The sequence below is a fragment of the Halichoerus grypus genome, chromosome 1, assembly GCF_964656455.1.
Source record: "Halichoerus grypus chromosome 1, mHalGry1.hap1.1, whole genome shotgun sequence".
Classification (NCBI taxonomy): Eukaryota; Metazoa; Chordata; class Mammalia; order Carnivora; family Phocidae; genus Halichoerus; species Halichoerus grypus.
This window is the reverse complement of record NC_135712.1, coordinates 14,979,956-14,993,042: the sequence shown is the minus strand read 5'-3', so window position 1 is coordinate 14,993,042 and position 13,087 is coordinate 14,979,956. Positions and strand designations below refer to the sequence as shown.

At 38.2% G+C, this 13,087-nt stretch overlaps 2 protein-coding genes across 2 annotated transcripts; both read right to left on the bottom strand.

The window, feature by feature from the left end:
* Positions 1 to 1,107: 1,107 nt before the first annotated feature.
* KRTAP27-1 (keratin associated protein 27-1) lies at positions 1,108 to 1,729 on the bottom strand. Its single transcript, XM_078059854.1, is given in 2 exon segments — positions 1,108 to 1,632; positions 1,634 to 1,729. Coding segments are annotated over 2 exon segments (621 nt in total).
* A 7,547-nt stretch (positions 1,730 to 9,276) lies between these two features.
* On the bottom strand, positions 9,277 to 9,756 carry LOC144379677 (keratin-associated protein 13-1-like). Its single transcript, XM_078059853.1, has one exon. The coding sequence runs from the start codon at positions 9,754 to 9,756 to the stop codon at positions 9,277 to 9,279; it is 480 nt and encodes a 159-aa protein (XP_077915979.1).
* Between the last annotated feature and the right edge of the window lie 3,331 nt (positions 9,757 to 13,087).

The window sequence follows — 13,087 nt, the reverse complement described above, 5'->3', positions numbered from 1 at the left end:
ACAATGAGAGCTCCATTTAATAGTACACCCACAGATTCACAATAGCCAGGCTATTCTAAACAAAATTCAGGTATCTTCACACCTTCTTTCTTCATGGTTTTACGATCTTCATGTTGAGCATGTTCCCCATATTCTGCTGACTAGCACAAACGTGCGCTTCTATTCTGGTTCATACTATACAAACAATTGGAAGGGAACATGGTCTCCTTTTTTCTTCCAAATATTTATTTGATTTTCATCTGGTGAAAAACTAATAACATAAAGCCCACAAAAGTGTTGAACAAAAATAATAGTGTGACAATTAAGTTTGTAATTCTAAATGAAGTAAATTTATTTAATACAAAGAGTATTTTCCCAACTCTAAAAACACTTAAGAAATAGTGAAAAGAGGAAGAAGAATAGGTAGTGGGTATACTAAGCTTGAACTCATTATATTCAAAGGTCTCTGGCTACTATGTGGTTATGAAGTCCATGGAAGTGAAATTGAAAATTTTCTTGCACTTTTCGAGCAATAGATTCAACCTCACAGTTGACGACAAAAGTGTTGTGATGCAGCAGATAAAAGAGTGGATGGACAGGGAGTTGACACGGACTTCATTTGTGGTTCTGATGTTATAAACAACATGGACAACATCTGATAAGAGTTAAATCCATCAGAATTCATGGGACTAGACAGGGTTCAGTGTCCCTTTAAGCTCCAATATTATATGGATTTCTGATATTAGTAGCACATTGTATTTATATATTATAATAAGCCAGATTTGATGCTAAGTGTTTCCATAGATAATAATAAGTGGCCAAAGAGTTATGTTGACTGAAGTACTCATGTTAGCTCCTGGTTGCCACTCTCAGTGCTCTATAACAAATAGTGTCCTAGTGACCTAAAGGATTTAACATGCTTTCCAATCCTAGCTTACTACCAGAAATGCCCCAAAGAGCAAAAAAACCAAAAATTATTTTCTTTGAAGACAGAAGACATGTCCATTCCCTCACAAACCCATGCACAATAATATGTATTTAGAGAAATAAAAGTTCCTAGATATCTTAAGAAATCAATTTATCTCAATTAAAATTTGTTATCTCCTATCTACACATCCTACCCATTCTTCACTTACGAGGCAGTTGCAAACCACCAGTAACACAGCAAGTTGGCTCATAAGTGTTAGAAGAAGAGTCCAGGAGTTGTGACCCTGGTGCCACATGGACCGGAGGCCTACAGGAACTGGATCCAGGGCTCTGAGATTGACATTGGCCAGGTTCACGTTCCAGAGTCTGACAACTCTTAAATGCACATGTCTTGGGTGGACAACTCTTTGCCACATAGCTCACAGGCTGGCAGCTCTGGGCTACAAAACCCACTTGCTGGCTGCTTCCTGACTGGCAAGGCTGAGAAACACACTCTGACAGTGTTGAGGAATATCTTGATTGGCATATTGTCTTTTCACAGGGCCTGGAATTAGAACAAGTTGTTTGGACAACTCTGGGGAGGCCAACACTTTGCACACAGCTAGGCTCTGTGCAAGGTTCCTGTTTATGGTTGGACACTTTGCAGCTGGTAGTCTCACTGCAGGTTTCTTGAAAGCTGTCCAGGAGCCAGGTCCGACCATGGCAGCTGCTGGGTAAAAAAAAATCCATCTTCAAAGTTTATAAGCTTAAACCCATGTATGATGGCAGAGAGTGGTGGGACATTGTAGAAGCTCTTGAGCAAGTGGCCTTGGCTCTGGGGCATACTGTTGAAACCCTTGATTGAAGTTGATCATAAGGACCCAGGATGCCAGGTCTGAAGTTTCTTTTTTGGTGAGATTATATACTCAGAAAACTGGGTGTTGCCTTCTTCTCAAGACTCCTTTCCACCTCATTGCTTAAGTTAATTTGAAGGATAACATCTCATTAGCACTTTGTTTAGTAACATATGAAGATGGCATCCTATTAACAAAGAAGCCAGTCCATTTTGAATCTTCAAAATGACTTTCATGTTAGCCCCAAAGCTGATTCATCAGGGCAGTTTCTCAAATATGAGTCCCAACATGCCACCCAAGCTAACATTTTTTTTTTTTCTTAGTCGCCATGACTCTCCATATTGGTAAATGGACAAAACAAATAGATGTGGAAACAACCAATCGTAAACTAATCAATATTCCTCACTGGAGTTTGGATGGATGCTCTTTTGGCAGAACAGAATAATATGATCAAGACCTTTTCAGTCAGAAGCCAATCCAATTAAGCTAACCCTCATTCTACTCAGATCTTAGTCTGTCCAGTTGATCAGGATGTGTGAAGGACTCGACAATGAAATCTCTTCTTACGGCTCACCCAAAGTACTGAAAGTGGCCATTGCTTTATAAACATCATTCCCTTTGTCTAACATTTTGTAACCCTTGTCTTATTGAAGGTCAAATATAAACATTGTCTCTTTATGAATCTTTTCCCTGATCTTCCTATTTACAGGTTACTACTTCTTCCCCTGAATTACCAATGGACTTTGACACATTCTTTATTATGACTGTATTTATACCAAGTAGTGTATTTACTTTTATTTGTGCTTCTCAACAGTTGATAATTTGCCTTTGTAACAAACCTGTTTCAGATGTGCTTTTCATTTTTCTTTATTGTATTTTGTTTTTTTGACTATAGAATGTTGATCGGCTCCTAAATTTATCACATTAGCAGCTGTACACAGCCTAGTTTCATACTCATAACACAGGACCTGCCAGCACAATTTCTATAGCACCTTCTATAATTCACTTAGCTCAGCTTATGAAAGTGAAACAACAGAAGTGTGTTCTTAGCACAATGCTCTGGCCTCTTTTCTCAGATCTGAAGAAAATCAAAAACACTCAGAAACCTGGAACAGCTCTGATACAAACTCCTCCTTAACATGTGATGGACTGGGAATATCCTATATTTCAAAGGACACATCTGAATACATTCGACCTGACAAACAGCACGTTTAACCTGTGTGTAATGCCTTCACAACATATGCAAGTTACTTATAATGTTGAATTACCGGTCTTGTGTGTTTAAAGATCCCATTATGCCCTCCACATGACCCCAACAGCACCCCATTTAAATTGTATGCATATTTGTATTTATCATCACAGAGGCTTCCACTGTAGCTTGTTAACTCTCCTGCTTAGAAGTATTAAATGGATTTTCATTGCCCTGAGAGTAAGATCCATCCTCTTTAATCCATCCTACCCAGCACTTGCGAAACCTGGGTGTTGCCTATTTTACTAAGTCTAAATCTTGTCCTTTCCCTCTGCCCCACATCCTCCATTTGCACAGGCTTCTACTGGGCTCTTGAGTATGTCAAGCCTCTCTCTGCCTCATTACTTTGCATGCAGCTGCCTGTCTGTCTCACCCCTTCACTGCCCTCTCCCACTCCACATGCAGCTCCTCTCCTCATCTTTTGTGTCTCAGCATAAGAGCTATCTCGAATAGTGGCTTTCCTTCATCACCCTGTTTGAAAAAAGATTCCATTCTCAGAGTCTGTTTTTCTTCCTTCATAGAACGTACCTCAGTTTATAATGACTTTATTTGTTTCTTCACTGTGCCTTTGCCACAGCACTGTGAGTTCCATAAAGGCAAAAAGTATGTATATCTTCCTTGCTATTATATACCCAGCACTGAGCACAAGACCTGGCTGACACATAATAAGAGTTCCATAAATGTATTTTGAAAGATTAATGAATAAATAAATGGAATTGCTAAATGTATTCAAATTATAGTTAATGTCTGAGGGGATAGAGTTCTGAAACCTTGACATACCTAAGATTTTCAACAATTGGCCAAGGTACAGAGTTTAAAGAGAAAAAAATAATAATAAGACCCGTGCCTACCTTTCAGCTACCCCTTTGTGAAATAAGAGCAAAATCATTAAGGAGGCCACTTATTAGCATGGCACAAGCTGAGTCAATTATTTCAAAATAATGTTTGATTGTATGTAGGCATGTTTTAAAAAGCTTTCCCCATGAAAAAAGGGCACCAGTTTTCACTGTCAGCACAACAGAGTCCTGTTGCAAAACCAGACTCAGAGGGGGGCAGAGGCAGGACATCATCCAGGCCAACATTCACACAATTGTCTCCAGCAGACTGCCTTCTTATTAACCTCACAATGTGTAGCAAATTAGTGAATACCTGTGCAGTTCCCAATCTCCAAATGTCAAATAGTGATGCTAGGTCTGTCATTTGTGAATAAGGCCACCCCATGAATTCTTTTCTCTTTGGGATGGAGCATTAAGTTGTACATGCTATTTAACTGAGTGCTGAATTAATAGGTGTTTCAGCATACAATTTTAGTTCAATGAGTAAATACAGATTTTGGCTGGTACTGGATTTATAGAGGGAGTTACTAGGTTTATCACTGTGGAATGATGTATGCTAGGACAACTGGTCACCTTCAGACTGTTTTCAAGCAAACTATTAAAAACTAAGTGTTCACTTTGTAGGCACTTGAACAATGATAATTATGTAGTCTATTTCTTAGTTTTCTTGTGAAATAGGTAGAAAAAGTCACATGATTGCTTATGGTGACTGGATACTTTTCTACTAAATGGTAGAACAATTCCCTGGTATCTCCTGGTCTTGAAATAGAAGTGATCGCAGCTGCAGTAGCACTTCCTTACCACCAGAGGGTGGAATATCAAAAATTGTTGTGAAGAAGAAAATACAAGGAAGGGTTCTCCAGTTATAATTCCAAGCCAAGATCTACAATCACACACCTTGAACATTTCCCTTAAATGTCTATGCCTTGGCTCATTCATTTTTAAAATGAAAATTGTAAGAGTATCAACCACATAAAATGGTTTTACAGATGAAATGAGATTATATATATGATACCCAATTGCTTGCCACATATGGAGTGGTAGATGAATAAAAGTAGCAATTATTTCTGATCAGGTTAAGGATCTTTGTGCAAACCAAAATGTTGTTCTGATGGCGACATCAATCTTGTATTGATATAAAACTATCAGGTAAAATAAACACAGTATCTTTTTTGTGTGTTTGAGATTATTTTGTTTGTGTCCATAAATGTTGCAGATTCCATTCTTCTAAGGATTGGATTGTATTCATCATTCCCATTACAGGCCTAGTCAACCTGTTTCTATCTCTCAAGGGCTTGGCACTTGATGATTATAAGGTTGAACAATTTATATTACTTTTATATTTGATTATGTGGCTATGTTGGACTTCTAAACACTTGTTCAGCTATATTAAAGTAAAACATAAATAAATAAAAAATTAGAGCAACATAATTCAGCTCAGTTCTCCCACAATTTATTTCCTCTATCCTTGCCTTAGTTTTATCTCACCAACCAAATGACTTAAGTTAATTTAAATCAATCCCTCTTCTTCAACGAGGAAGTCACTCATATAGACAAATTGCATAGCAATGGAAGAATACTAGATCAAGAGTGAAGAGATCTGATTCTAGCCCTGGTTCTATTAATTCACTGCATGAATTTGAACAAGTCACTCTGCCTCTCTGGATATCTTCTAAGATAATGAGTTTAGATGAGAGGATCTCAAAGGTCCTTTCTAGCTGTCACATTCTATGATTTTCTATCAGAATCTTAATATTTTAGAGTTGAAAAGGACATGAAATGGCATCTTGTCAAATTTACCTGCTGAATGAAATCTGCACTTTCATTTAAGCCATCTAATTTTTATTAAGATTACTCATAAAAATTTTAACAGGACAGAACAAAGACTGAAGTCAGTAGGCTATTAGTTCCCATGCATAGTGGTAGAAATTTATCACTTAAAATGAATAGTCCTATTGTATTTGAGAGTAACTCTGAAAAATAAAGAAAAAGTATATTTTTCATTGGCCCACCTCAAAAGAGTGTGCCAAGGGGAATGAACAACTTCCTTTAAATATAACATTTTGTAAAATTAGTCAAGTATCATATAACCTCTCTCAGACACTGTAATGTATACAGAAAAAAATATTTTAGTCTCTGGAATACTCAGAATTATGACACTATAACCATAATAATGACCCTATGTGGAATATGGAAATGGTCTCTTGCCAGTTTCATCTATTTCTAATGATAAATAGATTGTCTTAGAACACTGTAATAAAAAGGATTCACATGTGACATCATTTTTTTTCTATGAAACTCTCTCTAAATAATTTTGCTTCTTGAGATAATTCTTGGTCATTTACAATTCAATGACATCAGACTTTGATGTAAAAAGAAAGAAAGGAAGAAAGAAGAAAGAAAGAAAGAAAGAGAAAAAAAAGAAAGAGTACTACACACTGTCTATGTAGCCCTTAACAAAGAGTAATTGGAAAGAAAGAATGGACCATGGTACCTCAGCCATTTGAGCATTAACTCCAATATTTTCCAACCCTTTGTTCCATTATGTCTTGGATGTGAAAGTGTCATGGTTTATTATAGTAATTATACACTTGTTTTTGTTCCTTTCCCCAGATGCACTTACTCTGGCCTGTCCCTGAGGTTAGCTTTTGGTGAAGTTATTTTTCTGCCATTATGTGATCCAGAAATGGGAATTTGCTTTTGAGTTTTCCCACTTATCCTATGGCTACTGCAGTTGTGATAATATGTCATTAAGATAGAGCTAAGTCATTTTTGATAATAATGGTGACCAGAAGATTAATGACATTATTGACAACTAGCTTATCCAAATTGAGTTCAACTAGCAAAAATGAATGAATGTTTGTTTCTATTGACATAATACATCCTGGAGACTATCACCCTAGCTCCATTTCATTCTTTCATCTATTAAATTAATATTTATTGAGTATTTACTATTTTCCAGATCCCATTAGGTAAGATTCTATTGTGTTCATCAAGGATATAACAAGGGAAAACAAACAAACAAATAGTACTGATTAAACAAAGTAATACTTTAAATAAAATATAAAGGAGTGAATTTGTAATTGACAAAAATATAAGCATATTTAATGCTAGTGTGTAAGAAATAATCAACTCTATTGATTGTGGAGTCTTCCAAAAAGGAGTGAGAGAAGAGATAATATTTCTGTGGGTTTTGAAGGGTTAGAAAGACATGACACTCCTTCTAAAGGTGCCATTTGCAATGACATGGATGGAACTGGAGGGTATTATGCTGAGTGAAATAAGTCAATCAGAGAAAGACATGTATCATATGACCTCACTGATACGAGGAATTCTTAATCTCAGGAAACAAACTGAGGGTTGCTGGAGTGGTAGGGGGTGGGGTGGGAGGGATGGGGTGACTGGGTGATAGACATTAGGGAGGGTATGTGCTATGGTGAGCACTGTGAATTGTGTAAGACTGTTGAATCACAGACCTGCACCTCTGAAACAAATAATACATTATATGTTAAAAAAAAAAAAAAAGGGGGAAGAAGAAGATAGCAGGAGGGGAAGAATGAAGGGGGGGGGAATCGGAGGGAGAGACGAACCATGGGAGACTATGGACTCTGAAAAACAAACTGAGGGTTCTAGAGGGGAGGGGGTGGGGGGATGGGTATTAAAGAGGGCACGTACTGCATGGAGCACTGGGTGTTATACACAAACAATGAATCATGGAACACTACATCAAAAACTAATGATGCAATATATGGTGATTAACATAACATAATAAAAAAAAAGGTGTAAGACTGTATAAGACCTCAGTTCTGCACAATGTGTTCAAAGAAACGGGAGTAGATAGCATTGGTGGAGTGAATGCATGTGGGAAGTTGTGAGGAGAGGCACTAGGACAGAGCAAAGGGGGACTTCAAATGATCTTTAACATAACACGGTGCCTTTATTGGGAAAAGGAGTTGTTCCAGCTTTTAAATGAGTGTCTCATTTAGGAAAACATTAGCTACAAGTAACTGAAATTGTTTTTCAAAATGGTTTAAGTAATAAGAAAAGTTTACTGGCTCATATTTACCAAAGTCCAGAAATGAGACAGTCTGGGCTCTGCTCCTTGCATTTCTCTTGGCTTTGCTGTCTTTCACGTGATGGTTTAATTTTTAGGCCACATGCAAGATGGATATAGCATTCCACACATGATATGACAAAGTCCAGAGGAAGAGATGGTTGCTGCAAAGAACTCCGCAAGGACTTTACCAGAAGCACCGGTTCATATCATTCCTTGTTCCTCATTGGCTTAAGTCAGATCACATGCTCCATCCTGAACCAATCACTTTCAGGGAAGATTGGGGTGGCCCTAGAACTAGCCAGAATCCATCCTGAAACCAGGAGCATGGCCACCTTATTTTATAGGATTGACTATGTATAGATAAGGAGGGGTACACAAACAAAACCTAGTTCTTTGGGGACGAGGAGAGAGAAGCACCTTGTGAGGGCAATGAACAATCAGTACCCATATCCAGTTACATATTTTTCTTCCTGCTTAGGTATTTTTAAATGTAGATGACTGTGTTCCCCAAAACAAGAGAGTTTAGTAGACTATCTAGTTATCACATCCAGATCTAACCCCAAGATATCAAAAGATAAAGTCCTCCTTCTCGGGTAATATTATCTATTCATGATAGCACCCTGTTTCCAGGAGTTCCCAGGTGACTTCTTTGAAAACAGTGACCAGATTGAGGAAGGAGAGAGTTAAGCATCAAGATGATAAATAAGTTAGAAATTGAATTAATTTTATTATACTCAAATGCATAAATGTTTCATTTCATCCATATTTAGGATGTTTGTTTCATCATACCAGTTACTGCTGTTAGTTAATATCAGGATCTCAAAATTCCATTACCACTTGCATAAGTCTACAAAAGGGGCTCATTAAAAGTATTTTGACATTTCCTCATCTAAAACAGCCAGGATGGTACGCTTAAAGCATCACTGCTGTCTCTGGAACTTTTCTTCTTGGATTAGACTGAGTAGTTTAACCAAAGTAAGGTGCATACTAAGGCTGAAATGATTATACACAGAAGCGTTTAGAATGACCTCCTGCCCCAAGCAATGATTCCACTTGCCAAAAATTCCAGGGAACTAACTCTGTGCTGTCAGAGAATTCTGCCTACCAGGGAGTCTAATTCTTAAATATTTCTTTTTAGACAAAGAACAGTAGGTTTGAAGTTCCCAATGGATAGCTTTTTCTTTAAATTAACATTGACCTGTGATCTGATATCAAATTATATGAGTTTATTTGAAGGAAAAAAAAAAAGACCTCTTGGTTCATTTTTAACTAAAGAAGTAAGAGGGAAAATAGAAGAAAATAGAAGGAAAACAGGATGAGTATGATGAGATAAACAATTTCATATTAATAAGATTTTTATTTAATTATACTTTTCTAGGTAGTAGAATATAGACTCTAGCCAGATCTGCAGGTTGGTTGGCAACGAGAAGTTTGGCAGCTCCTAGAAGCCAAGTAGGTTAGGCGGCAGAATCTGGATCCATAGCCCAGGAAAGGGAAGCCACAGATTCCATTACCCAGGGGTCTGAAGCCAAGTGATCCACAGTCCAGGCAGTAACTTCTGCTGGATCCACAGCCTAGAGACCCAGGGTAAATTGACCGGCAAGGATCGCAGAGCATGGAGGTCCTCTGGCGGTAGCAGGACGTCTGGAGGGGGCTGGACACCACACGGGATGTCTGGCAACTGGTGGGCTCACAGCAGGTCTCCTGACAGCCACTGGAGAGGGAGGAGCCCAGTTGGCAGGTGCTGGGAGAGCAGAGGTCAGTGTGGTAGACCAGGTTGCTGGGGCAGGAAGAGCGACAGGAGGAGCTTGGGGAGCGCAGGTATGCCCCAAAGGAACGGGAGGAGTAGTTTCCAGAGCAGCAGCTGTAGGACATGTTGGCAGGAGATGTGAGTTCAGCTGAGTGACAGTGAGGAGATGTTCTGATATCCCCTCTTTCTCCCAGGCATGTTTATATATATACCCTCACTGCACTAGATGTGATTCAGACCCTCCCCATTCTTGTGCATGTCTTGTCATGAAAACAACCAATTCACCTAGGCCATAATTATAACTGAACACATTCATGTGTTCTTAACTGCTGTTTAATTATTCGGGTTTATAGAAGGCACTCCTCTTCTTACCTTTTTTTTTTTTTTTTTTCTGGAAGTAAGATGTGGTTTGCCTTCAAAAGACATTTGTCATGACACACATAGTACTCTCCCTTCTTCACAAGCTTGACTATGGGGATTTTTGAGCATGAACGTCTAAATTGTTACCAGCAATGTACTCCTAACAGTCATCAGCACCTCCCTCCCAAATATTTGTATATGTTTTATTGAGCATTTACCCTGTGTGCAACATTGAAAATTGTGGCATCATTTAATCCTTGCAACAACGGTATGAGATAGGAATTATCACTCATGTAGTCACCCACGTGTGCCTGTCTTAAAAGCCAGCAGGAACCACATAGCTATGCCAACAACTCGAGAAGCTTGTCTTTTCCACTCCCAGAGTCACATGAACAATGAATGCCAGGTGGAAAAATAACATTTCAATGTGATAACATTTGCATTTTATCTGAGGTGCCTACTTATGAAGTCCTACCTCTTTTATGAAATTTGCAAATGCAACCACTGAAGGAACAACTTCTTAATTCTTTTAGTTAATAATTTTTTAGTATGCAAAGTTACCATGAAGATGATTGTTTCAAACTACCTTCTATTTGTCCTCTCATTTAGCTTGTCATCAATAAGCAACTCATGTTTTATCCAGTATGGAGTTATTGGATTCTTTTTCCAGGTGAGGCAGAGAATTCTTTGGCAAACACTTAGACTATCACTGAGAATAATTGTTAAGAACTGATACACCTTTTGAGTGAGTTGACTACCAATGAAATACATTTGCAAAAACTTGAATTTTAATAGTGTGCTAACCTTTGCCAACTCAGTCGGGAGTGAGAAATGAGACACCTCAGAGAGTGATTCATTTCACTCCCTGCTGAGCTTCTCTTTTGCTCATCGTTCTAGAAAGACAAAGAAGCATAAAATTTACCTTCATACTAAGTAGTTAAAATCATCCTTATCACTATAAAAAAATCAATGGTACAAAGAAAAGTCCTGGAATTAGAGATGTCTTTTTTTTTTTCACTTATTATAATATCCAACTTCTGCCTTAAAGCATCTTTTAGAAATTGGAAACAAAAAGCTATTTATGTGACTTGATCTTTCCTACTTGTTTCCCAGGTGATTGTTTTTTCTAATCTCCTATAGTATTTGCTTATCTATCTTCCACCAGTGGAAGAGTCTGCCCATTGTTTTGCTTATGAATTTTTACCAAATGTTTTGCTCACTTCTCCAAGTCCTTTTCATCTCTTAAAGCCCAAATCCCAAATCAAATTCCCCATCTGACAGGTGTTCATCTCAGCTAAGCTTTGACTCTTCTGACATAAGAATCTTAGTATGTTATAAGCTATCTATTTGGTACACACACACACTCACTCACTCACATATAGAGAAGGAATTGCAAGGGTTGTCTTTTGATATGGCTCATGCAGAATGAGTAAGACTTCAGTCTTTTTTTTAAGATTGTATTTATTTATTTGAGAGAGAGAGAGAGAAAAAAAGAGCGAGCATGGGGAGGGGCAGAGGGAGAAGGAGAAGAAGACTCCCTGCCGAGTTGGGAGCCCTACCTGGGGCTCGATCCCAGGACCTGAGTCGAAGGCAGACGCTTAATGGACTGAGCCACCTAGGCACCCCAACTTCAGCCTTTTGAATTTGCAGAAGAGTCACATGTGGGGGTCAGCAACAGGGCTTAGTCATCTTTAACCCAGTGACTGGCACATGGTGGGTACTCCAAATTATTTATGAACTGAAAGAATATATCAAATCATTAACTTTCTATCTTTATAGTGAACTAATTGTTTTTTTTAATTTATCTTTAAGAAAAATGCTAAGTGAAAATAAGTATCTCTTTCATAATTACATATAATTCTCAAGTTCAGCATATCAACTTCAGTGCCTGAAGTGACCCTAAGATATCTGTCCCCCACCCCCACTCCACACAAAGCTGGCTTTGGGACCTCGATCAGTTATTATTTCTTTCTCTTTCAAACAGTTTCATTCTCATCCATTCTAATAGTTCTGTTTTCTCAGCCTTGTGACATGGTCAACTTTCTTCAATCCAAAAATGTCAACTAGTGTCATTTCCTTTGTGATGATAGGGCTCTTCTAATTTTTAAAGATGGAATTCTCTAAGAAGTTTGTCAACAATCTCACTTCTTATTCACTTTTCAATAACAATATTGTCTCTATCTGGTTTAACACTCTTCTGAAACTTCACTGCCATGCTCAGCAGTGGCTCTATGCTGTTAAATGCCATGGACATTTTTAGGATGATCCTATGTGAACATTTAGTCACATTCAACACAAGTGACTGTGCCCTTCATCTTGAAACATGTTCACCTATGTTGTTCCATGACATCCACTCCTCATTTTCCACTTAATTCTCTGTACCCTTGGTTGGGTACTTTTACATAACGTTTCTTCAGGTTTGGTGCTCATCTCTCGACATATTCTCTCTATAGGGGAGGCACCTCCCCTTCATGGCTTAAAATACAATCCATATTCTGTGCCATTCAAGTGTTTATTTCCATACACATCTTTTTTTTATTTTTTTTAATTTTTATTTATTTATTTGACAGAGAGAGACACACAGGCAGGGGTAGTGGGAGAGGGAGAAGCAGGCTTCCCGCCGAGCAGAGAGCCCAACACGGGGCTCGATTCCAGGACCCTGGGATCATGGCCTAAACCGAAGGCAGACGCTTAATGACTGAGCCACCCAGGCACCCCATCCTCTTTTTATTTTTAATTCTAGACTCAGATATCCAATTACTTACTAGACATTTCAATTTGGAGGTTTCATAAGGGTTTCTAACTTTTATGTGTATGAAATTGAACTTTTGCTCTTCCTTAGGAAAAATAAAATATTTCTTTTCTTATCTGAGTAAGCAGCATTTCCACCCATCTAGTTGGAATCCTCCTAATATATGAAATCCATCCCGAATGTGGCCCATTCTGTCTTCCAGATTCTCCATAAATCTATCTAGTCCTCTTACTGCTTACCTTCTAGTCTAGGGTTTCTCAACCCGATCATCACTGACATTTTGGAATGCATAATTCTTAGTTGTAGGGACTGTCCTATGCATTGTTAGGTATTTGGCGGTACTC